The following is a 27,631-nucleotide window of genomic DNA, read 5'->3' as shown; positions in this document are numbered from 1 at the left end:
CCCTCACCATCACACAGACTGTCCACTTTTGTTTGTCACTGAAACACCGCCAAAGGCGATCGTTGAAAGTCTCTGTGCTTTTAAGAATTAAAAGTATGCTTTAAGTAGGAGCCGAGTGGATGATCGAACACTGTTTACAAAACTCTTAATCAAATTTACTTTTTAATAGAGATCCCTACCGCTGAAACGGAATTTACTTGCTTTGATTCGGATATCTCGGCACAGTTTTCGGTCGCTCAGTTTTAAAAACGTTTCCGTTAACGGGACTGTGTCGAGTTGCTAGTCATTGCAATATGCTTTCGGCGAATATAGCATTTTTAGCAAAAAAAGATTTTATTATTAAAAAACCCCGCGAAAATGGACAATAATAATAATAAACGCTTCGGGTATTAAAACCCCGCGAAAATGGACAATAATAATAATAAACGCTTCGGGTATTAAAACCCCGCGAAAATGGACAATAATAATAATAAACGCTTCGGGTCTACCAAAAAAGGTTAAATTTAAAGTTTGTTTTGTTTAACGACAACACTAGAGCACATTGATTAATGAATCATCGGTTATTGCATCTGAAACATTTGGTAATTTTGAAATATAGTCTTAGAGAGGAAACCTGCTACATTTTTCAATTAGCAGCAAGGGATTTTTTTATATGCACCATCCCACAGACAGGATAGCACATACCACGTTTTTTGATATACCAGTCGTGGTGCACTGGCTGGAACGAAAAATAGCCCAATGGGCCCACCTACGGGAATCGATCCTAAATTAACCGCGCATCAAGCAAGCGCTTTACCACTGGGCCATTAAAATATTCTTAAAAAGAAAGTAGAGATCGCCTCCACAATCGTTTTTAAAAATATTAAAATGTATTTTGTGGTATTAGATACACCAGGATGACCAGAAACACATCGGATGTACGAAAAAATTTAAAGTTAAAGTTTTATTTAACGACACTACTAGATCACATTGATTTATTAATCATCCTCTATTTGATGTCAAACATTTGGTAATTTTGACATATAGTCTTAGCGAAGAAACCCTCTATATTTGTCCATTAGTAGCAAGGGATCTTTTATATGTACCATCCCACAGACAGGACAGCACATACCACGGGCTTTGATATACCAGTCGTGGTGTACTGGCTGGAACGAGAAATAACCCAATTGGCCCACCGACGGGAATCGATCCTAGACCGACCGCGCGTCAGGCGAGCGCTTTACCACTGGGCTATATCTCGCACACATTCGAATGGAGAAATAGATAATCTGAACAATTAAAATAATAATAATAATAATAATAATAACATATACATATACATATACATATACACATATACACACACACACAACACACACACACACACACACACACACACACACACACACACACACACACACACACACACACACACACACACATATATATATATATATATATATATATATATATATATATATATATATATATATATATATATATATATTAATCTAAGTAGTCTGATTTCAATTATTAAAACAGCTCAAATAGTGGAAAATACGCAGTAGTGTTTAAAAACTAGGGTCCGTCACTTTAATTAATATATTTACATTTTCTTGCTTGAAGTATGAGTAAATTCATTGCAGTTTAAAGAGAATATAAAATGTTTTTATTCATATAAATAGAAGCTATTTTAATGGGGGGTTTTCGAATACGATTGTTATGTTGACGAGTGATTTGTAAAAACCCTATTTCCACGACAGCAATTTGTGAAAATATGGTTTTCACATATTACGAGTTGACATAAAAATCGTATTCGAGAGTATCTTTCGCTTTGTTTGTTAATGTCTCGCTGATCCTATCGAAAACACGTAACGATATATTTCTTCTGGTTGACACCTTTTGTTGAAAATTTACTTGGCTATGGAATTTTAAAAAGAAATATGAATAAAAAGTATCTTTATTTAATTCTTAAATTAATAATTACTTGATAATACTGCTGTGCAAACATACCTGACAAAATTATCCTCCCAAAAAAACACACAAAAATAAAACGAATCGTACGGCAAGTTTAAAAACTTACATTCAACGACAGGACATTGTGTTATCATTATTTAGCTTCGTATTCAATATTTTTAGATATTTTATCGTAATTGCACTTCATATCCATTTTCATAGGTACAATTGTTTACAAAAAAAAAAAAAATTAATACGACTAGATGCATTGGTAAACTTAAACTTGTAATAATTTACAAGGAAAATAACTGATTCATTAATGTTCACAAAAATATAAATATGATTTCTATAGTTTCACTGTAACTATTACAATACAGTGAAAGTGTGACTTTTCACCGAATATTAATTTTATGGTTTTTGTAGGTCTATGTATTTCATTGCTATGCAGCTAATAATGAATTTTATTTTAAGCTTTTTAATAGGTTTTATTAATTGATGTACTAATTCTCTGTGTATTTTAATGAATGAATGAATGGATGGATGGATGAATGAAAGAATGAATGAATAAATATTAACGACATTCATATGAAACGACACATGCATACACACACGTACGTACGCACGCACGCACATATATGCATATATACATACATACAACATACATACATACATACATACATACTTACACACACACGTACGTACACGTACACATACACGAACACATAAGATATCCCTAAAAGTAGAAAAATAAAGTATACTAGTATTAATTTGTGTGTTTTCTCCGTGCTAAAACAAGTAAAAACTAGAATTTCGATGTATCACCGCTTTGTCACAATACATCGAGGAACGTAATTTCCATTGTGTTTATAATGTGTATGTATGTGTGTGTCCTTCGCTACTCGTGAATGAAAATTGGCTGTCAATCACACGAATCGCACTCCTGACGCAAACCTCGATGAAAAAATTCTTCAATTTTGATTGGGGGGTCAAAGCCGGGGGGACGATCTCGCGGGACTCAGGTCCCGCCCCTGGTTTGGCGAGTTCTAGTCTTACTTCACCCCCTGCCAAGCCGAACCGGCGACATTTTCCGATTGAGCGCGCTTCTCCAAACTTCTTTGTGGCGGTGATCCAGGTGATACATTGGCGAGCGAGCGGTTAGCTGCCACTATCACTCCGACACGATACGACCACGTTCACGTTGATAACCAACCAGTCAAACGAAATTATTTACTCCAACCTGTCGTCTGCGATGAATTTTCAACCGTCTTTTTTCTATTCTTTTTTTTTTATCTTTCTTGGAGTTCATATTGCGATAAAACTGATTGAAGATGTGGATAACAATTAATTTTTCGGGTTAATAACTTGAAAAAAAGAAGAAAAAAAAAGAAACAGAAAATGAAAAAGTTGGAAGGACTTCCATGATAACTGAAGGAAGATAAATTAAATATTTTTTAGAAGATAAATTCATCACACGAGTGCCAAGAAGAAGAAGGAAGAAAAAAAACTGAAGGAAAAAAATACAAACAAAAAAAACTTGAAAAATGTTCGCCCGGACATATTTTTGTTTCAAACTTTTTGTTTCGTTTATTTTCATGAAGCTTTCATCTACGGCGTCGTTTGTTGGCCGGCTGGACCAATGCGAACCGATCAAAATTCCGCAGTGTCGAGCGATGCCTTACAACATGACGAGAATGCCAAACCTTCTGTATCACAACACGCAGGAAAACGCCAAGCTCGCTTTTGAACAGTTCGAGATACTTCTGGAGCAGAACTGTAGCGATGTGTTGCTCTTCTTCCTGTGTTCCATCTACGTTCCGATCTGCACGATCGCTTTTCAGCAGGATCCGATCCCGCCGTGCAAAGGCGTGTGCGAAAAGGCGCGTGCGGGATGCGAGCCGCTCATGAACGCTTACAACGTCTCGTGGCCCGAAGCGCTAGACTGTTCCCATCTGCCGCGTTACGAACGCGGGGTGTGTGTTTCACCCGAGGCTATAGTTTCGCCTTCAAAGCCCAAAGGTAAGACTCTAGCTTATTCCGCCGTCTTTTATTTCGTAGCGTGTGTGTGTCCTCGCTAATCCGACGTTTGATCTCTGCTAATATCAACTTGTTGGATTGAAACTATTTCACCGTATCCTCAAACGCCTGCTATGTCCAGTAAACACTGCAGCGCGCTTCTGTGAGCGACACATGAATGTGTTGCCCATCAAAACACGTGTTTGCGATAAAATATTCCATAGATGATAGAGCATTAACTATACTTTATAACCACACTCGGAAAGGAGGAATAAAGAAAGAAAAGAAAAGAAACGGAAAGTAAAAAAATAAAAGTCTGGTGACCGACACCCCAGCACATTGTTGAATTAGAGGCTTGTGTGGGTCTAAAAAAAAGAAGAAATAAATATGGTAATTGAGATATATTGTTTTGAGTGTGAGAAAAGAAACCCGTTGTCATTAAAGGGTATTATAATCCTACTAACTAGTAGCTTAGCACTTTCCACTTACGGGACAGCACATACCATGTCCTTTGAGTTAGATAAACATGTCATGGGCAATTGGTTTCTTAGCACGAAAAGGCTCGATGTTGTTTGTTAAGGCTAATAAAACGGGTATCCCGTCAAAACCCCTCCCAGTGTAACCCCCTCCAAGTCAAACCCCCTTTGTGAAAAGTCCTCCATATACTTGCATTTATTATTTAATTTTCCAGCCAGTACACCACGATTGGTACATCAAAGGCTGTGGTATGTGCTATCCTGTCTATGGGATGGTGCATATAAACGATCCCTTGCTAATCGAAAAGAGTAGCCCATGAAGTGGCGAGTGCGTCGTTAAATAAACCATTTCCTTCCTTCTTCTTATTTAATATGGCTTAGTGTTGGTTTATTTAAATCTTGAAATAATTTGATGAATTAAATTTCTAATCTATGTAAATCGGTCAACAACTTAATAATAAATAACAAACGTTTCAGATTAGTTAACTACTGAACTCGTGGAATTGATATAATTTCCACTATTTCATATGCAATTACGTTTCAAGTACGCTGTTCAGAGCACACACCTCAGCTATCTGCGTTGTTGGACAGAGAGAGAGAGAGAGAGAGAGAGAGAGAGAGAGAGAGAGAGAGAGAGAGAGAGAGAGAGAGAGAGAGAGAGAGAGAGAGAGAGAGACAGACAGACATACAGAGACAGAGAGAGAGAAGTGGGGAGAGAGAGAAGTGGGGAGAGAGAGAGAGAGAGAGAGAGAGAGAGAGACAGAGACAGAGACAGAGACAGAGAGAGAGAGTCGGTGTGGTGCTCTGGGTGAGAGTCAGGTCCGAGAACTTCCCAGTCGTAGGATCGAACCACCTCATTGGACATATTCTCATACCCCCCCCCCCCCCCCCATCCCAAACAGTGCTACATGACTGGCATCTCAAAGGCCGTGGTATATGCTGTCCGGTGTGAAAAATTACATATAAAAGATCGCTTGCTGCTAATGGGGGAAATGTAGACTTCGTGTCAGTAAAATACCAAAAATTTTACATCTAATAGCCAACGATTAATAAATTAATGTGCTCTAGTGGTATCGTTAGACAAAACAAACGTTAATTTTTATCAGCCTTAAATTCGACGACTTAACCACTGTAGCACCGAGGTCGGTTATAATGCTATTGTATGTACCGAAGGAAGGAAATGTTTTATTGGACTACGCACTCAACACATTTTATTTACGGCGACCGAGTCCTGGATGAACTGCAGCAGCTAGCTGAGCTATTTGTTTACGACAGCGCACTAGAACCTTAATGGGATAAATAATGAAAATCAAGTTGAAATAAACAGAAATTTTGTACTTTCCAAAATACGGGACAACACATACCACGGTCTTTGTTAAATATGCCAGGGAAGTTAAAAGTGTTTCGTGTAACGACACCACGTAGACCTGTCAGGGAGAACAGTTACTGATCGTAACCGGGTAAAGTTAAACGTTGACGAAGTTTGCATTTGTTTAACGACACCTCTAGAGCACACGTTCCTCTCATGGAGAATTGATCGTAGAACCTGAACGTCATGTTTACGAATGATCGATTTAGTTGTAGAAGCATCACGCTAACCACTGAACCACAGTGACATTCATTCCAGGTGAGGTCTGTTTAAGAAAATCACAAATATATGGTTTATGGGTAAAGAGTTATCACTCATTAAACGAACTAAACAAGTTGCGACCTGCCTATACAGTGCATGTATGAGAGAGAGACCGAAACAGATACTTACGTAGACAGAGATAGATACTGAGACCTAGACAGAGAGTATGTATGAATGAATGAATGTTTAACGACACCCCGGTACAAAATATACATCAGAGCGACAAAGAGCAAAAAAAAACAGAAAGAAAGAAAAAACCCAATGTGGGTTCCCGCAGTATCAAATCCTGGCAACGCCAATGGACAAAAAAGGAAGGAAGGTGTTACAAATATAACTCTAGTATAGTAAATAGTTGCGACTTTTTTTTTAAAATCTATTTTTATTATTTTTCAAACGTTGTACCCTAAGCTACAATTACCGTAAAACCACAGGAATAGGCGTTCAAGCGTGTATGTATAAACAAGCGGCGAACGTCGGGTCGCTTAGATGCACGTTAGGGCAATGGACTAGTAAACGACAATTGAGAACTGTTTTATCACTGTTTTATTCAGTCGTAGTCACGCTGTCACAGTTTCTACCCGCTCCCCCGCCGGCCGCGGCTCTGTTGGCCTGGCTCGCCGGTGAATGAAACACGTGGCTACAAGGTACTCAATGAGAAACGAATAGGATATCAGCAGAGGTGGTCCAACGAGAAAAGAGAGAGAAAAAAATGCTAATCACATCCATTCATGCCCTGCGCTGTGACTTATTCGCGGAGGGCTCTGAAGTACTTGAAGAAAAAGAAGGTAGAGAATCCACTCTACTACGAGCTTTTTGTTTCAGGGCGGATTCGGTATTTTATATAGAGGTGGGGGTGAAAAGTAAAAAGGCAAAATATTGATGTAGGCGCGTATGCATGGGGGAGGTAGTCGAAACCCACCTTGGCTCTAAGCGAATTTTCTTCTCTTTGTACCGGCCTCGGTGGCGTCGTGGTTAGGTCATCGGTCAACAGGCTGGGTTCGGATCCCAGTCGAGGCATGGGAGTTTTAATCCAGATACCGACTCCAAACCCTGAGTGAGTGCTCCGCAAGGCTCAATGGGTAGGTGTAAACCACTTGCACCGACCAGTGATCCATAACTGGTTCAACAAAGGCCATGGTTTGTGCTATCCTGCCTGTGGGAAGCGCAAATAAAAGATCCCTTGCTGCTAATCAGAAAGAGTAGCCCATGAAATGGCGACAGCGGGTTTCCTCTCAAAATCTGTGTGGTACTTAACCATATGTCTGACGCCATATAACCGTAAATAAAATGTGTTGAGTGCGTCGTTAAATAAAACATTTCTTTCTTTCTTTCTTCTCTGTTTTTCAATGTATTTTCCGATGGAACATGACCCGACCACACACCCTAAAACAAGTCGCTTACCATAGTCTAAACCCCCTGCACAATTTCCTGATGGAATGATGGAAAGAAATAAGGTTTGTTTTGTTTAACTTCACCACTAGAGCACATTGATTTATTAATCATCGGTTATTGGATATCAAACATCTGGTAATTTTGACACGAGTCATAAAGAGGAAACCCGCTACATTTTTTCATTGGTAGCAAGGGATCTTTTATATGCACCATATACAGGATAGCACATACTACGGCCTTTGATATACCAGTCGGGTGCACTGGTTGGAACGAGAAATAGCCCAATGGGCCCACCAACGGGGATCGATCCTAGACCGACCGCGTATCAGGCTGTGCTTTACCACTTGGCTAAATAGTAACAGCAAATATCACTGCAAACAACACGCTGATCCACAGTGTCGGCAAGTTGACAGCAAATATCACTGCAAACAACACGCTGATCCGCAGTGTCGGCAAGGTGACAGCAAATATCACTGCAAACAAAACGCTGATCCGCAGTGTCGGCAAGTTGACAGCAAATATCACTACAAACAAAACGCTGATCCGCAGTGTCAGCTAGTCGACAGTAAATATCACTACAAACAAAACGCTGATCCGCATTGTCAGCTAGTCGACAGCAAATATCACTACAAACAAAACGCTGATCCGCAGTGTCAGCTAGTCGACAGCAAATATCACTACAAACAAAACGCTGATCCGCAGTGTCAGCTAGTTGACCATGTTACAGACAGGCAAGGGACGGAACCTAGCCAAGTGGTAAAGCGTTCGCTTGATGCTCCAACCAGTGCTCCAACCAGTGCACCACGACTGGTAAATCAAAGGCCGTGGTATGTGTTATCCTGTCTGTGGGATGGTGCATATAAAGATCCCTTGATTGCTAATCGAAAAGAGTAGCCCATGAAGTGGTGACAGCGGGTTTCCTCTCTCAGTATCTGTGTGGTCATTAACCATATGTCCGACGCCATATAACCGTAAATAAAACATTTCCTTCCTTTCTTTCCTTTCCGGCAGTCAATCCCATATAGTACGGACATCAAAACACGCAATCCATCTCTGTATTTTACACAGGCTATACTACTGTAGTCATTAATTAAATTTAGTCTCTTATTGCCTTGTGTTCCCTTATTTCTTTCCAAGAGTATACTAAACAGACCCATGCTGTGTGTATTCGTTAACGAACATAACGGTGTCTACGATTGGACACACGATTTCATACAGGGAAGGGAATAGACCTAGTGTGTGTAAAAATCCTGAAACATTCACTTACAAACTCGCATGATCATATTGTAAGATCATTAACTAAATCAAAATGCAAACACACTTTCAGTTTTAATAAAGTCATTTTATAGCTAACAACAGTTATCGTCAGCTTACAAGCCTGTTCCCTCCTCCTCCTCTCTCTCTCTCTCTCTCTCTCTCTCTCTCTCTCTCTCTCTCTCTCTCTCTCTCTCTCTCTCATACACACACACACTCCCCTCTCTCTCTCTCTCTCTCTCTCTCTCTCTCTTTCTCTCTTTTTTTCTCTCTCTTCTCTCTCTCTCTCTCTCTCTCTCTCTCTCTCTCTCTCTCACCACACACTCTCTCCCCTATCTTTCTCTCTCTTTCTCTCTCTCTCTTTTCTCTCTCTCTCTTTTTCTATCTCTCTCTCTCTCTCTCATACACACACACACTCCCCCTCTCTCTCTCTCCCCCCCCCTCTATCTCTCTCTCTCGCTCTCATACACACACACACTCCCCCCTCTCTTTCTCTCTCTCTCTCTCTCTCTCTCTCTCTCTCTCTCTCTCTCTCTCTCTCTCTCTCTCTCTCTCTCTCTCTCTCTCTCTCTCTCTCACTTTCTTCTTTTGTTTTGTTAGTGTTAGTTTTTTTATTATTATTGTTTTATATACCTGTACTTTGTAAAGACAGTAGCTCGCCTTTTCGTTTTAAAATGAAGAATCAGAGGAAGCCAAACGATATCGAACAGATAATGTTAATGGTCTTCTAAATTAACCCGGGTTCAATATGTATACGCGGGATTGCAGCTTTAATGACGTCAGCACAACATGTGTCTTATTCTAAACCGCGCTAACTATATAAAACAAAAATTAATTCAATTTCAACTGGTATTCCCAGCACACTAATCTATACAATGGCGAAAATTGGTTCCCACGAAACTATATTACTTTACAGTAGTCAAATGGCGCTCCATATGGAATCTGTGTGGTGGATCCGATATATTTCAGACATTTCGTACATATTTGTGCTTCGACTAGCGTGACAAGCGAACTTTGGAAACCTTTGAAGATAATATATTGTTTAAAACATCTACCTGCTCACATTATTTCAAGTTGGCTTCAACAATGAGACATGAGATGACACAGAGCAATGTTTATGTAACCTATAGTATGTGACCTGTATATGTAACGTACATAGATGACATTGTATGCGATGTTAAACATTTAGAGAGAGAGAGAGAGAGAGAGAGAGAGAGAGAGAGAGAGAGAGAGAGAGAGAGAGAGAGAGACAGACAGACAGAGACAGAGAGACACACACAGAGAGAGAGAGACAGAGAGAGAGAGAGAGAGACAGAGACAGAGACATAGAGAGACATAGAGAGACATAGAGTGAAAGAGAGAGACAGACAGAGAGATATACACACAAACAGAGATATATAGATAGATACTATATATATATATACTACATGTATGCAGGATTTTCAAGGGAGTGAGTGTAATACTTGAAAAGAACACCTACAGTATTCAACAATACACTAACATATATTAACTATTTGGTTAAATCTTCCAGAGAAATCTCCAGCTAACCGTTGTAAACATGTTCGAATTCCGGGGGAAGCGGGGCAGCTCCAACACTCCTAGATCCACGCTTGCAGTCTTTGAAAGCAGTTCTTATCGTTAAACTGATGCAATACACTCAAATGAACTGGACTGAATTATCCTCGCGAACATGTTTTGTAGTCTTTATTAATATACATCGACGTAGCCGGGGAAGGGGGAGCATGGGGTAGCCCCCAATATCAAATCCTGGCTACGGCAATTCCTACGCACTCCAGTCCTACTTCAAACAGTCCTGATAAACAAACAGTTAAACAAACAAATGAACAAACAAACAAACAATTAAAAACTTACCTCTACTGATAGATCCACTCAACATTTGCAGCAAATACTGCAACAGACCAGCACAGTAGTTAGATATCGTCATTAGGTAGTATTAGATCATGCACAGATGTTGTACGTTTATACACATTTAACATAAATATGCTTATAAATGTCAAACAGCGATTTTCTTTGCACATTTCTGATGTAAACTATATTCACAAGAATGTACGTAGTATCGTTTTGACATCAATAAGTGTATTAAAACGTCACGGCATTGTTGACGTCACTTCTTTATGGTAACGTTTTCGGTAATGACCCCATTGAAATACGCACCCCCAGAACCCACCCATCCCCACTCCCTCCCTGGATTTGCCTCTAATGGAATAAAGTTAGCACAGTAATAATCAATTGTTCGTCACCGGCAAGATTAATGATGCAAAAAGTATATATAAAGTACAAAAATAATATGCATGTATCAATTTGTTTGATCAAACTCACCATGTAACGCCACGTGTTAACCTGTCGGTTATCCTTCTTGGATGTTTCAATAATAGAAATTAAAAAAACAAAACCCACAATAACAAACACAGTAGTAAATAAAATGATTTGGGTTTATTTGGGGGGAGGGAGGGAGGGGGTGTTTATGTCAAGGTGTAATCTTCACACTTCACAAGAAAACCGAATATTGGCTCATTATGCAACTTTGAGACTGTCGCTTTAAGAGACTATATCTTAAAGCAGCAATATCGGAGTTTATATGTATTATTTTTAGAATAGATAATAGTTTTCTGTCCAGCGCCATTAGTCCCGGTTTGGGCCCCTGACCTCCAGAGGTGGAACCTGGGGTGAACATGCTCGAAACCCACGTGGTATAGGAGTATGTTAAAAACATGACATTACATTCCAGCGCCATTCTTCGATAGCATTTGGCTATATTCGTTATACGTCACCCACAATAATGTATTCTTCATTTTAAAACCCATAAGTCGGCTGCTGTTTTACAAAGTAAAAGAATATGGCGACACTCTTTTTTTTTGTTGCATGATGATAATTGACGAAAACCGTTGATAGCGGTAACATACATGTTTATTACAGCTAAAGATGTGTTTGCATTTTGAATTAGTCAATGTTATATGGTGGAACGATTGTGTAAGTTTATGTTTTATTTATAATCGTTTACGACACTAAATTACTATTCTATTTGTGACATTTTCCGTGCCATTATAATTGAAATGTGACCCCACCCACCCACTCCCGGAACCGCGCCAGAGTCGTGGGACACTTAACTTGTATGGATGGGGAAAATCCCAGACCATCGACGACGATCGATCCTGCAAACTTCGCTCCTCAGTGGTCGAACTACTGCCGTACTACAAAAAGTTCAAATTAATGTGCCTCACCACAAAATATTTCATTAAGAGCGGCAAAAGGCTTAAATTGGGATGTTTTTAGCAAAAAAAAAATCAAATTGGGGTCTTTATGACAAAAGGTTCAAATTATTATTAAGGTAGCCTCATTGCAAAAGTTTAAATATGAGGTTTTTTACTACTCATTTCAAATTTCAAGCAAACGAAAATTCAAATTATGGTGTTCTAACTGAAAAAAGACCCCCTAGAAATCAAAGTGATTTTGCAAGTATTCTTTGCAAAATAGAAAAAATTAAGCCATAATTCACACCACCAACGACCACGTCCAACGACGTCGTTGGCGGTTGAAGGAAAATAAATTAATGTTTTGTTTTCTTTCCCACTTGTATTGCCCATTCCAGTTTTTTGATGTATGGAATTATTACCAAATCACGACATCGCTTTCTTGGAGGTATGTTATTACTGTAACTCTGAAATCTACTTCATCCCGTAGACCTGTACTCTGTTACATGAAACCAATGTGTGCGGCTATTTATTTCACTCATTAATATAAACTTGTAAGGAAATTGTAAAATACTTCCCTGGTCACATTTCTTTAAGTGGTGACAAAACTTCTGAAGACCGGCTCGGGTGGTCTACCACGTGGTTATCGTTGGCCGTAAGAGACTGCGCATGCGATTTGTTAAAATGTAATCTGCATTGCTATCAATGTTAATCTGAACTTTATTCCTGCACATTGTTGTTTATTCAGTTCGTAGAAGAAGAAAAAATCTCAGCATTAAATAAATTACAACACGCGATTTAGCCATTCATTCTAAGTACCTGTTATGAACCAAACAGATCGCTGGTTATTTTTAGCATCAAAAAGTCGAGTTCCTACTTTGTGCTAAACAGCTAGTTGCATTTCCAATAGAACGTTACGGTGGGGGTTTTGATGTTAACAGAAAATGCGTCCCAGAAGTAATAATACTCCTTTTATAAACCCTACCTATTTTGATCGTTGTGTTTTGTTCTTGAAAAGGAATCTCGTGAAATATGTCAATGAAACGATTTATTTGGCACACCTCTACATTAGTCAATCAGGCGCGTGTAGGATTTTTTTTTTTTTTTTTTTTTTTGCTTTTTGGTAAATATATTTTCTTCACTTGTTATTGCTTATACAGTCTATCCTACAAATGGTTTTAGCGCGCACCTGTTAATGGTTATATGTTAAGTGCGAAATAAAGGAAACCCGCTTCAGATGAGTGAATGAACGAACGGACGGACGGACGAATGTTTAGCGACAACCCAGCACAAAAGAAACAAGGCTATTGGGTCTCAGACAAAGAATGAATAAAATTCGATAGTACCATTTTGTCCAAACAGTGTAGGCCTATCGAGTTGTGGTGAATAATAAAATTCGATAGTACCATTTTGTCCAAACAGTGTAGGCCTATCGAGTTGTGGTGAATAATAGAATTCGATAGTACCATTTTGTCCAAACAGTGTAGGCCTATCGAGTTGTGGTGAATAATAGAATTCGATAGTACCATTTTGTCCAAACAGTGTAGGCCTATCGAGTTGTGGTGAATAATAGAATTCGATAGTACCATTTTGTCCAAACAGTGTAGGCCTATCGAGTTGTGGTGAATAATAGAATTCGATAGTACCATTTTGTCCAAACAGTGTAGGCCTATCGAGTTGTGGTGAATAATAAAATTCGATAGTACCATTTTGTCCAAACAGTGTAGGCCTATTGAGTTGTGGTGAATAATAAAATTCGATAGTACCATTTTGTCCAAACAGTGTAGGCCTATTGAGTTGTGGTGAATAATAAATGAATGTTTAACGTGTTTTTGTGTTATTTTATTTTAAATTTTATCATAACTGTTTTTGAGAAAAAAATTTATTATATAAAATACATGAATGAACGTTGAACGATACTCGGCGCAAAAATCAACAATACAAATTAATGACATAAACGATACATTAAATTATATAAAGAAAAAACTGATTTTTTAAGGGATCAAGGTCAATAAAATTATAATAAAAATCAACTGCATTAATTTTATTTTGGTGATGAGCTAATAATAATCTACTTAGATGGTTAAAACGTTCTGAAAATATAAAGATAGTGTACTGCTTTTAGAACAAATATAGTCTTTGATACACTGTATTATAATATTGTATTTAAAACAGATATTAAAAAAATATATATTTCAGAAATTGTCAATGCTACTAGTTTTAGACGCTTAATTATACATTACAATGTTTGTATGTTTGTAACGCTTTACCAAATAGCTCTGTTTCTCAAATATAATACAACACTGGAGAAATCGTAATATAGGTTTCCATTTTTGTGTTTATTCCAAACGATTTAAAACATTAAAGGAGCAGACCCTAGTTTCAACCCGTAAAAATGGACACTAAGTTTAGTTAAAGTTACAAACCTGTAACACATTTGGATAACGTTACAAGAGAGTGAAACAAGAGTCTGTGACATTGAAACGGCGAAATACTGTTTAAATAGACGAAATCTTGATCCCATAACTGTTACTGCTCAGACGCACGTGTGTTTTAAAAATATGAAAAATGCATTTTGTGGTATTACAAACACCGGGATGACCAGACCGGTTGTACGTAAACGGATAATCTCAACAATAACATATAAGTAATGTTTGGTTTCAGTGTTCATAAACGGCTCTAATAGTGAAAAATATGCCTTATTGTTTAAAAACTAGGGTCTGTCCCTTTAATAAATAGACAGTTTATATATGTAGACACCATAGGAAGATAAATTAAACGAAAAACTGACTAACAATGCAGCAACTGTTTTAGATGTTCGTTTTCAAATTGTTAAAGCTTTGTGTCACACAGTGTCCAACACATCTATACGTGTATTTTGTTTTTGCTTACGGTTCTAGAAAGCTATAGAAACAAATTATTTGTCATCGCCATGTATAAGCGTCCAAGACGGAAGAGAGAGCTTTTGGTCCTTATTGAAAATACGAAGATGATCGTTAAGAATAGATAATAACTATATCACATAGCCTACGCTAACTCTGAAATCTTGTGATTTAGAGTTTTTGCTCTCTTTCTCACACAATACTGTGTCTGATCACCACAAGAAAAGACTGTTTTATCTAACGACGCACTCGACACATTTTAATTACGGTTATATGGCGTCGGACTGAACATCAAACACGCGATGAGAGAGTCTTCAAATGAAGTAAAGTAAAAATTATAATAATTTCACAGATCTTCCGTTTGTCTATTCACTGATGTATACGTTGATTTCACAAACTAGAGAGACGAGAAACCAGCTGGCGTCTTTCGATGTGCTCTAATGACAGGCCCCAGTAGACTGGGCTTCTCGATGAAACGACGAACAATGCAACTAGTCATATAGAGTATGACTGAAGATGGACTAAAAACCAAAAGATTCCCCCAAAACATTGTGAGATCTGTTTTCTGCTATAGGCTTAAGACTTCGTCTTGAAACGTTTCACTTGTTTAAGGCTCGTGTATACTGAATGCGGCGTTGGCGTGCTGTTTGATTGGTGTGTCTAAAGCGTCTGCGGCTTTCTTTCAAACTAATGTACATCTACATGTATTTCGATTTTATTTTGGTCGGACCGCACGCACGCGCCGCATCCAGACTGTATGAGCCTTTAAGGGGAGTTAAAAATCACTCTTCTTAAATTAGTATATGGGGAGTCACATGGAGCTAAAGTGATAGCTCCCTATAAACGGCGAGATTTGCGTCTTTAACTTTTATGGTTTTTGAACTGACGTTTCTCTTAACAATAAAAAAAGAGAAAAAAACACAATTCTTTCAATGGGCGTTTCCTATGGTATAGCATTTGAACACTGCACACGTGCACATCTGGTAAACCTAGTGCCTAACCTTTGTATCGTGGGGGGAAAAGTAATTTAAAAAGGTGTCTTTACTGCAAGTTAAACTTAGAATTGTAAAGCGCATGCTAGATGATTCATACACTAATTGTCAGAAGTTGAATAATAGGACTTGTATACGGGCACACCCTGCAACACAACATGCTTACCTATTATTAGTTTCGCCGGACAAACACACGAGATATGTCTCTTTGTTGGTTTAATGATGCTCTAACAAATGCTAATGAATATAACCTGGAACCGCCTGCAACTGAGCTTTCGCTTAATATGCTATTTATTTACCACCTCGTTTTGTTTCACTGATATCGCCTTAAGCCGGTCGAAGTCTTGTAGCATATCGGATGAGAAGACCTATATCGCTATTTCTGTAGAAGGCGCATGATGATGATGATAAATATCAACATGCAACATTTTCACGCCCGTTAGCCGGTTGATTACAGGTGCATACTGAAAGTCGATACAGTTTACGAACACTGATAGTTCCTCGGGTTATTATTCCCTGTGAAAGAAGCCACCAGAGCGATGATCATTGCATAACAAGGGTCATCAACGCATCTGAACATGTCCCCGTAGAAAGACATCCTAATGACCGGTGTGCGTGTTAACAGTCCACAATTCATTCCAGGTGAAAAAAGAGAGAACCCACCGATTAGACAAGGCGTAGATTACCTTTATTAGACAACACCATTAAGGTCCAAATCAATGAATGAACTTCTTTTCTTTCTTTTTTTGACTCTCAGGAACGTTCATTCATAAATTTTTATTCCACATTTTTTAATGAACTAATGGAAAATACATCTGTTATGCTATATACGCAAGTCAGGAGATAGTAAGCGTAACGGGACGGAACAACGGTTTAGTATTTATCATAACATGACGTCATTGACAATCAATTGTCATCAGATAAATGGATTGAGATAAAGATTCGCCAATAACATAAGACTGATAAATTAATAGTTTTTCCCATTAGGTGACAAAAAGGGGATACGTTTACCGCAGCTAACGGCTCGTAACGAGAAGGAATAACAAAACAGTTTCACAAATTAGTCACGCCCGTTCGTCTTCCGAGTGAATGATTTGCCGCGATGTGCACGCACTTCGTCGATCAGTATTGACCAGCACATTAACGCACGAAGATAAATCACAGACAAAAGGAGATAACCTGTGTATAACAGGTGTAAATGCATGATCTTTTCACCTGGGCATTGTGCACTTGTTGCACACAAGTTATCCCCTTTTGTCTGTCTGTACTAAATCTAAATCTCTACCTGTAATTAACAAACAAACGTACAGGTACTAGTAACGAAAACCTGTACCGACTGCAAAAGTCAACTGAAATGGATGTTCTGTAGGTGCAGTTGTTGTTTGGTTGTTGTTGTTGTTTGTTTGTTTATTTAATTTGTTTCATTTCATTTCAACTTATTTTCGTGCTTATATCCAATTAAGGTTCAAGCACGCTGTCCTGGGTACACACCTCAGCTGTCTGGACTATCTGTCCTGGACAGTGTGTTAGTTGTTAATTGTTAGTGATTAGTGAGAGAGAAGAGGGTGTAGTGGCCTTACACCTACCCATTGTGTCGTTACAACTCGCTCTGGGTGGGAGCCGGTGCCTGGCTGCGAACCCTGTACCTATCAGCCTTTAAGGCCAAGAGTGAATCCAAGGGAGAGGACAAGAGGAACCTGCTCCACCTTTGTTTCACTTTCATTTTCTCGAATGACGAACAGTTATTGAAGTGCCCTTTTCAGAAGTTGGTCCATGTGCCGTTTTTCCCTTGGTTCACCACCCTAAACTATTCCCGTATGGCCTATTATACGAATACGGGTTTCTCACACTCAACAAGACCCTTGCTCTTAATTAACATCTAATAATACTTTACTTTACTGAATTTTAATGAACACTAATTAACACTATATATTTTGGAGTTATACGTTAGGTGAATTGCCGTGTTGACTCCACGAACGTTAGGGAAATTGCTTTGTTGATTCGATGAAGGTTAGGGAAATTGCTTTGTTGATTCCATGAAGATAAAGGGAATTGTCTTGTTGACTTCCTGAAGGTTCTGTAAATTATTTTGTTGACTATGGTTAGGGGAATTGCTGTGTTGACTCCATGAAGGTTAGGGGAATTGCTTTATTGACTCGATGAAGGTTAGGGGAATTGCCGTGTTGACTCCATGAAGGTTTGTGGGAATTGTCTTGTTGACTCCATGAAGGTTGGTGGGAATTGCCGTATTGACTTCCTGAAGGTTAGAGGAAATGCTTTGTTGACTTCTTGAAGATTAAGGGAATTGCTTTGTTGACTTCTTGAAGGTTATGGAATTGCTTTGTTGACTTCTTGAAGGTTAGGGGAATTGCTTTGTTGACTTCTTGAAGGTTTGTGGGAATTGCTTTGTTGACTTCTTGAAGGTTAGGGGAATTGCTTTGTTGACTTCTTGAAGATTAAGGGAATTGCTTCGTTGACTTCTTGAAGGTTAAGGGAATTGCTTTGTTGACTTCTTGAAGGTTAGGAGAATTGCTTTGTTGACTTCTTGAAGGTTTGTGGGAATTGCTTTGTTGACTTCTTGAAGGTTAGGGGAATTGCTTTGTTGACTTCTTGAAGGTTAAGGGAATTGCTTCGTTGACTTCTTGAAGGTTAAGGGAATTGCTTTGTTGACTTCATGAAGGTTAGGGGAATTGCTTTGTTGACTTCTTGAAGGTTAGGGGAATTGCTTTGTTGACTTCTTGAAGGTTAAGGGAATTGCTTCGTTGACTTCTTGAAGGTTAAGGGAATTGCTTTGTTGACTTCTTGAAGGTTAGGGGAATTGCTTTGTTGACTTCTTGAAGGTTAAGGGAATTGCTTTGTTGACTTCTTGAAGGTTAGGGGAATTGCTTTGTTGACTTCTTGAAGGTTAAGGGAATTGCTTTGTTGACTTCTTGAAGGTTAGGGGAATTGCTTTGTTGACTTCTTGAAGGTTAAGGGAATTGCTTTGTTGACTTCTTGAAGGTTAGGGGAATTGCTTTGTTGACTTCTTGAAGGTATGGGGAATTGCTTTGTTGACTCGATGAAGGTATGGGGAACCGCTTTGTTGACTCGATGAAGGTATGGGGAACCGCTTTGTTGACTCGATGAAGGTTAGGAGAATTGCCTTATTGACTTTCTACAGGTTAGGGGAATTGCCTTGTTAACTATATGAAGGTTAGGGAAACTGTAACCCAAAACCTATAACTACCAGTCTCGAGTTAGAGTATATTCTATGCTACCGAAATTCTGTTTTCTAGTCTTGAATTTCACGTCGCCTCTCGTCTGTAGAAGTTCTGTCGGCTAAGATGAAAGGTAAAAGCCACCTTGTGGTCAACTTTCATCGCTTTTGTAACTAATAATCCCATAATTTGTGTGCTCTATTGTCCCACTGGCTCCGTCACCTTAGTCCGTCGTTTGGTACGTACCCTGTTGACCTTCACCGACAGATGAAGACTATCTCCCTGTGGAACCTGCTCCCCATCTTAATAACTTACCTGTTTTATAGTTCTTTATAGAATCATCAACTCTCTTTTATAGCTGTTTATACAACCACCCGCCTCAACAGACTGGTCTCAGATTGTAATATTAAATTTCAGCATAGAAAAACAGGTCCGTACTCAACTTGGGAAGTTAAATTACGAAAAATGTTATGCTAAAAAGCGCAAATTTTTATGTTAAACGGAAGGAAGGAAATTGTTTATTTAAAAACGCACTCAACACATTTTATTTACGGTTATATGGCGTCGGACATATGGTTAAGGACCACACAGATATTGAGGGGAAAACCCGCTGTCGCCACTTCATGGGCTACTCTTTTCGATTAACAGCAAGGGATCTTTTATATGCACCATCCCATAGACAGGATAGCACATACCACAGTTATGTTAAAAGTGTCCTTTTTGTCTAGATGAAGAATACCTTATAATATTATCCCGGATTCGTTTTTACACACACACACACCCCATCCCCCCCCCCCCACCCCACCCCAGTTATTTAGACTAGATACGGTCATGAAAAATAAATCCAACAAATATATGGATGGTGTTTGCGCCAAAAAAAAAAAAGTGGGCGGGGTTTGGTCCAAGAAATAAATCTTCTGCGAAGAAGGAAAATTTGTGTACGTATCTAATATTTCCGCTGTCTGACAGTGGCTATAATATGTTGTAGAAACCCTTGATAATAAAAAAAAAATCGTACAAAATACAAGACACTATTTGATGTTTAATCACAAAAAGGAACGCGACCGCATACGCATGTTGTTGAATAGTGAAACATGTCCATTGTGCGCGGTTTTAATCAGACGACAAATTTATCATAACTTCTGTCGTAGCGAATTCATAGCGAGAGATCGGGAGGAAATTGAGCGGCCCTTTGATGTCCTCTGATATAGTTTACCTGCCTGTGTGTCGAAGTCACTCGGGTGTACAGGTGTGTGGTGCCGAACAGTGGGGTGTCCCAACTACAGGGCAGACGCCGGTAGAGGAAACTACTTTTAAAAGGAAAATATCCATTTCCTTGAGAAAAAAAAAGTACCCGAAGACATCAATGAATAATTTTCTGTTCCGACCTTTCGGAGAAAAACGGCAGCTTTGAAAAAAAAAAAGGAGGAAAATCCTGACCTCTTATCGAGGACATTTGCCAATAATAATAATAATAATAATAATAATAATAATAATAATACAAGTACTTAGTGATAATTTCCCTACTAACAAATAAAAGAAATATTGGCTTTAAGGCTCATAATAATTGTAGACTGGATGTGCGCGGTCCGGCTAAAAATTTTTTTAGAGCGTCCAGACGCGATGCGTGCGTTTACAAAAAGCTTGCGGCCAGCCGCAATGAAATAATCGTATACCTGTATGTTTTATAGGCCCAAAACGCAAGCAGGAGACCAACAGTCAATATAAGCATTTAAAAAGCTAGATGCAAGTTTCCAAAAACATTTCTTTAAAATTTAATAGAATATGCCGTCTGAGTTCCGGAAAACGTTCAAAAAAAAAAAAAAAACTAAGAATGTTACTGGACCTAATACATTTAGTTACACCTTTTTTTAAACACAGACTTTTTTGTTGTTGACATTTTATGTAAACATAAACAAGATAGGGGTTTTTTCTATTCTAAAACTGAACTAAATAACGGTATTCCACAGAGCTCTGTAACATCTCCCACTTTATTTAGCATTTTTATAAATGGTCTAAGCTTTTATCTGCAAAAACAAAGTCCAGTCAACAAAACGAAACATCCTATTAATACAGGTCTTCTTTGCAAAATACGGTCTTTTGGCGGGTAGTTTGTAAATTAACCTGTTTGAGGGGGAAAAAACCACAACGTCAAAGTGTAGAGGTGGGGTGGGGCTGGTGTAAATTATATTCTCCCATTCTAAGACACCTTGCGTTTTATTTAAAATACTATTACTCCACCCTTAGCATTTTTATAAATGGTCTAAGCTTTTATCTGCAAAAACAAAGTCCAGTCAACAAAACGAAACATCCTATTAATACAGGTCTTCTTTGCAAAACACTGTCTTTTGGCGGGTAGTTTGTAAATTAACCTGTTTGAGGGAAAAACTCCCACAACGTCAAAGTGTAGAGGTGGGGTGGGGCTGGTGTAAATTATATTCTCCCATTCTAAGACACCTTGCGTTTTATTTAAAATACTATTACTCCACCCTTAGCTAAACTAAAAAAACACAAGAGGTTAAATTACTGAAATACGATAAGACAAGTTACATTATATATTACTTCAGGGTATAATAGTTGAGTGCGTCGTTAAATAAAACATTTCCTTTCCTTTTTTCAGGGTATAATAATAATATTACCCGTCGCTTCTGGGACAGGCGTCTTACGTAACTCAAATGTCAACGTACATTTTCCCCTTCAGTTTTCTCCACCTTTTCTTACTCTCCAGAAAAAAAAGAGTCTTAATACCCCACCGTGTCTCATGATTACTACATTTTACGGTGAAACACATGCCTTTGATCTCGCCGACAAGGTAAGGGCCGACAGGTAAACAATAGGTAATAGATACGCGAGGAGAGTTGGTTTCGCCGGCGACAACCATCTGCACTTCAATTTCATATATCCCCGGGAGTTTGGAGCCATTCGTGCGGACCTGTCCGTGGCGCAGTCGTCATCAAAAGTGGTGGCCACTGTAATTTATCGTAACGCGTCCCTTGTGAAGGACCATCTCCTGATTAAAACACGCAGAGTCCCCGTATAGACGATACTAAGCAATTTTAAGAGAAACACAACACCGTGTTTCGCCAGATGAGGCTTTTGTGTTGAGTTTGCCCCAGTAAGTGTCCTAGGCCTAATCTGTCTTTTGAGCCCTTTGAAGTCGCGTATGATTGAACTTAGTCAGTTAAGATCCGCAACCGAAATCGTCACGACGCTACGCTGAGCACGCGTCAGCGCTGCAAAGCTGAGTGTCAGTCGAGCCTCCCCGAAAGGAGAACAGTGAACTCATTCAGTGTTGCCAGTGGCGTTCTAAGTCTGCTTTCACTTAAGATTCATTCATATCTGAAAATCAAAAGTAAAAAAAATGTGTTTCAGTGAATGTCGCTAGTCATTTATTGCATTTCAGTTCGTCTTGCAAGACGGTTTCGAATTTCCGCGTGCATTAAGATGAAGACACGAAATCGGCGACTGCACACAGCGGTCTAAGATGGTCTTTTGACCATCTACTGGATTGCAGACGTGTTACAGAAACAAACTTGTTGGATATTCGTGCCATAAAAAATAGTAATATACAGGGCCGCACTTAGCCCAAAATAATTGGGGAGAGGAGAGACTTCAAATAATAATAATAATAATCATAGTATATGATCTTCATCAGCTACACACAAAGGACACTGGTTAATTTTAAAACTGCACTGCTGTTATTTGTTGTTGTTTTTGTGTGGGGTTTTTTCGGGGGGGGGGGGGGGGTGCGCGTACACACACCCCGTCCGAACCGGTGCCCTACGACTGATATATCAAAGGTTCCACAGCCCTTGATACATTCGGTCTCTCCCCCCCCCCCCCCCCCCCCACACACACACACACCCGGCCCAATCAGTGTCAGTGCCCTACGACTGGTATATCAAAGGTTCCACAGCCCTTGACGCATTCGGTCTCTCTATCTCTCTCTCTCTCTCTCTCCCTCTCTCTCTCTCTCTCTCTCTCTCTCTCTCTCTCTCTCTCTCTCTCTCTCTCTCTCTCTCTCTCTCTCTCTCTCTCTCTCTCTCTCTCTCTCTCTCTCTCTCACTAGTATCACCATAACCATATTAAACACACCAAATAGCCCTAGCTTAAAATGTGTTCAGGTATCGTTAAACAAATACCCCTTTCTTTATTGTTAATACATATAACTTAGGTGATGTCGACGTTACGGAAACGTACGAGTGCTGTGTCCAATGAGATGGCGATAATCTTATCAGCAGTAATAACCACCCGCCGTGCAGATCATACGTCCATATTAAGCATAGCATTTGTTTTACTACGCCGAATAAAAGAAAAGCAAATAAAATAAATTTGCACTTCAAATACGATCTAATAAGTCGCCAAATGGTTCAAGTTTTCAGTACTCTGATCGTCAGTGCAACATTTCTAAATGTGTGAATTTAATTTTGTGAGTCCTGTCCTGGCGAAGATAACTTTTATCCATCAAAGAGTCGGGTTTCTTTCAAGAGAATGATAAATGTCGTCGTTAACTCGACTCTGACTATCTGCGCCGGGTGCGTAGGGTGGACAACCCTGTGTTTAAATTACGATTCGTTACTTTGTTGTATTGTTATGTACGTTAGTCGTTGTTGTCTTCGTTTGATTATTTCGCTCTGAATTCTCGACGCAGTAACGCCGAGATGTTTTCGCAGTTTCAGGGCCGTACCTAGCCTAAACTGACTGGGGGATGGTGGGGATAGGATGGGTGGGGTGTGTTTAAAACAAACCAGGGGATCTAAGTTGAGAGTGTAAACTGTGTCGAGTGAAGTCCTGAAAGTCGAGTGGGATGGGGGAGGTGGAGGGAGCTTTTCCTATTACATTAAAAACAAATGACACCCCTTTACCGTAGTCTAGCGTATTTGCATCTCTCCAGATAGACTAAACGAGCATACCTAAACTTAAAGAACTTTATCGCCACATTGTGTTGGTGTGGGGGTTGCGGCTACCCCTTATCCCCATCACTGACTAAGTTAATTTATAGTTGTATAAGCATGAAAGGGATGCGTGTTGAATTTTCAATCGGAAGAAGTTAGGTATCCAATATAAGATACTTTCGACACACATTTTACCGTGAATAGATTTCTAACGGTACATCACATATCTTCGATAAAGAATCAGACGAACATAGAAACTATAGCGTTGTTTTTTCTTTCATTAATATGCAGCATAATATGTCAAAGTTTAATTTGAATAGTAATAATATTAATAATCCTTATAGAATAAAAAAGAAAGAAACATGTATAATTAATAGCAAATTAATAGCAATAGTGATCAGAGTAGATTTAATACACTGGAAAAATTAATACGCACAATAAAGACTTAACATTTAGGTAAATCTTAAGATGTGTACCAGCGCAGTAGCTAGGACTTTTTGTCTGGAGGGTAACTCAGTAGTTAATAGTCTAAAACTCCCTAAACGGTTAAGAAGAGGAGTTTCTATAATTTTTTCCGGACTTTTATCCGCCACCTTGCGCCCCCCCCCCCTCCCCCACCGCTAGCTACGGCCTTGTGTACCCTAATTAACTATACATGTATACACATAAATAAGATAAAGTGTCTTAAATATAATTATAATATAGCTACTTTAACACTTGCTAAATTGTGGCGATAAATATACTACACCAACATAACATTGTACACATGTATTTTAATATCCTGTAAGTCACTACTTTTGAAATACCCCTCCACACACACACAGAGAGAGAGAGAGAGAGAGAGAGAGAGAGAGAGAGAGAGAGAGAGAGAGAGAGAGAGAGAGAGAGAGAGAGAGAGAGAGAGAGAGAGAGAGAGAGAGAGAGAGAGAGAGTTGAGGGTAAGGAGAGTTTTGCGCAAAGGGAGTTAACTGTGTGATTCAGCTTTTGGTTGTGCAAACAAGAGTTATCCCCCAGTTTGCATCTAAAAAACGTTTTAATCTTCATTTCAGTGAATGTTATACTAAATATACCAGTCGTGGGGCACTAGTAGACACAGATTGGGCGGGATTTAGGGCGTTCGGTAAAAGAGCTCACCTGATATGCTGGGGTTGTAGGGTCGAACCTTCTCGGTTGACCTTCTGTGTGTTTTTGTCCCATTACTTTATATGTGGTGTCATGTCTCTGGGAAAGTGCATATTATAAATGATGAAGGAATGTTTTATGTAACGACACCCTCAACACATTTTAATTACGGTTATATGATATATGGACATACGGTTAAGGACAAAACAGATAATGAAAGAGGAAACCCGCTGCCGTGCTTATAAAAAGATTCCTTGCTAATGATGGAAAAACAATGTAGAGGGCTTCCTCTGAAGATTACAGATCAGAATTACCAACTGTTTTGACATCTAATAGCTGATGATTAATTAATCAATGTGCTCCAGTGGTGTCGTTAAACAAAAGAAACGTTTGGTAGAGACAGACGGAAATTCAGCGGGTCGACCGAGTACTTGTAGGTCGGTCCTCCGGTTCATCGACCCTCAGACGACCTCTGTTATATCTCATGTATTTAATTAAAGATCTCATTAATGAAGGAATGTTCTAGCACGTCTATGCTCTAAGGGAGCACAATCAGAATTAGAATCATGCTCCACTTGAACAAAATATCACAGTCCTCGATGCATTCAGTCACCCACCCACCTACACACACCCCGTCCGAACCGGTGCCCTACGACTGATATATCAAAGGTTCCACAGCCCTTGATACATTCGGTCTCCCCCCCCCCCCCCCCCCACACACACACCCGGCCCAATCAGTGTCAGTGCCCTACGACTGGTATATCAAAGGTTCCACAGCCCTTGACGCATTCGGTCTCTCTCTCTCTCTCTCTCTCTCTCTCTCTCTCTCTCTCTCTCTCTCTCTCTCTCTCTCTCTCTCTCTCTCACTCACTCACTCACTCACTCACTCACTCACTCACTCACTCACTCACTCACTCACACTCTCTCTCTCTCACACACACACACACGTCCCAATCCGTGTCAGTGCCCTACGACTGGTATATCAACGGTTGTAGTATGTACTGTCCTGCTTCTGCGAAAGTATAAAATATATCTTGCTGTTTTAATAGTAGAATGGGCTTTTGTGCCGCCAGCGGTGTTGTGTCCTCCTCGAACTCCCCACCTCTATCTCTCTCCCCACAAATGTCTTAAGTAGCCAATATTAGTCACACAATAATTATAGCTCAAAATGTGTTGACGTGTCATGAAACAAATACTCCTTTCATTTATCATTACTCATTGTTATTATTATTATTATTATTATTATTATTATTAAATTTGTATTATATTGCAGTTTGTAAATGCAAGAGGCGACTAAAACCATCGTGGAAGAATTACCGGAAGTACCGCTACGATTACGGTAAGAACGTCGGTGATACAATGAAAGTATTCTGTCTTGTTAACGTAACCTTGTCCTCGCTCAAACTATTGTCCTGGGCCCCGTTCCACGAAGCGATCTTAGCCCTAAGATTACCTTAGGCGCATAGCTACCCTATGCACTTAAGTTGATCTTAGGGCTAAGATCGCTTCCTGGAACGGGGGCCTGGGGCCTAATTCACACAGGTCTCTTAGGCTCTGCTAGACAACAAAGCATCCTCTTTGTAAGTGTTTTAGCATTGCACTGCGAAATCGCAAAGTTGCGAGAGTTTAGTGAATTAGGCCCCAGATCTGTTAATGGAACCATCTTGCGTTTGTAACCATTGTAATAATTTTTGGCCACTATAGATTTTTTTTTTTGTTGTTGTTGGGGTTGTTTTTGTTTGTTTGTGATTTTTTTTTTGATTTTTTTTTTTTTTTTGGGGGGGGGGGGGGGTTGGGTGGTGGTAATCATTGAGCTTACATTATACTTGTAGAACTTTGTTAAAGTCAACTGGCGGGAGGTGATTATTTAGTAGAACGCTCGCCTGAGGTGCTTTGGTCACAGGATCGAAACTCTGGTGGACCCATTCTTATTGGGGTTTTCCCGTTCCAATGATTGCCCAACGACTGGTATATCAAAGAGCGTGGTATGCGCTGTCCTGTTCGTGGGAAAGTTTATATAAAAGATCCCTTGTTGCTTATGCAAAAAAATGTAATGGGTTTCCTTTAAAGACTATGAGTCAAACTTGCCAAATGTCCGACAATTAATAAATCAATTTGCTCTAGTGGTGTCGTTAAACAAAATCAATTTTGTTCCAGCAATCAGAGCCATAGTGAGGAGAAAGAAGAAATACGGAAACCAAATGTACCGAGTAAAGGTGACGGTCACCAGTGTGCTCAAGTGCGGAAAGGTCAAGTTTCCCCTGGACAATGAAGTGGACCTGTGGACGAACACCAGTTGTCTGTGTCCGGCCCTGAAGAGGGGGAGGGAGTACCTCATCATGGGGAAGGAAGACCGACGAAACGGACGACTACTCTTTCTGCCTCAGACGGTCGCGTGCCGCTGGAAAGACAGATGGGCGAACAGGATACAGGTAATAAGGCATTTTTCAAATATCACATAGGCGTCTGGAGATGGGGGTGCACAGAGGGCACCCTCCCCCAGTTGAAAATTACATGTATACCCCCAGCCCCCCCCCCCCCACACACACACACCACCACCACCACTACCACCACCACCAGTTGTTGTCATCTTCCGACGCTTATGCATGATTTAATATTAATATATAATTT

General features: G+C 39.4%; 1 protein-coding gene across 1 annotated transcript; it reads left to right on the top strand.

Annotated features, from left to right (window-relative positions):
- The first annotated feature begins 3,497 nt into the window (after positions 1–3,497).
- LOC121380717 (secreted frizzled-related protein 3-like) lies at positions 3,498–27,556 on the top strand. The gene is made up of 4 exons (XM_041509669.1): positions 3,498–3,951; positions 6,606–6,674; positions 26,274–26,339; positions 27,071–27,556. Exons 1-4 carry the CDS (start codon positions 3,528–3,530, stop codon positions 27,460–27,462), a joined length of 951 nt encoding a protein of 316 aa, XP_041365603.1. The 5' UTR covers positions 3,498–3,527; the 3' UTR covers positions 27,463–27,556.
- The last annotated feature ends 75 nt before the right edge of the window (positions 27,557–27,631 follow it).

The sequence above is a fragment of the Gigantopelta aegis genome, chromosome 9, assembly GCF_016097555.1.
Source record: "Gigantopelta aegis isolate Gae_Host chromosome 9, Gae_host_genome, whole genome shotgun sequence".
NCBI classification, from domain to species: domain Eukaryota; kingdom Metazoa; phylum Mollusca; class Gastropoda; order Neomphalida; family Peltospiridae; genus Gigantopelta; species Gigantopelta aegis.
Note: the sequence above shows the minus strand (reverse complement) of the source record. Positions and strands in the feature narration are given on the sequence as shown.

What these genes read in the sequence shown, in the direction of transcription:
- LOC121380717 (XM_041509669.1), top strand. Translation starts at nt 3,528, where the DNA reads ATGAAGCTTTCATCTACGGCGTCGTTTGTTGGCCGGCTGGACCAATGC. An exon ending in TCTGTTGGCCTGGCTCGCCG is followed by an intron (nt 6,675 to 26,273) that starts GTGAATGAAACA and finishes ATTATATTGCAG; the next exon opens with TTTGTAAATGCAAGAGGCGA. An exon ending in GAAGTACCGCTACGATTACG is followed by an intron (nt 26,340 to 27,070) that starts GTAAGAACGTCG and finishes TTTCCTTTAAAG; the next exon opens with ACTATGAGTCAAACTTGCCA.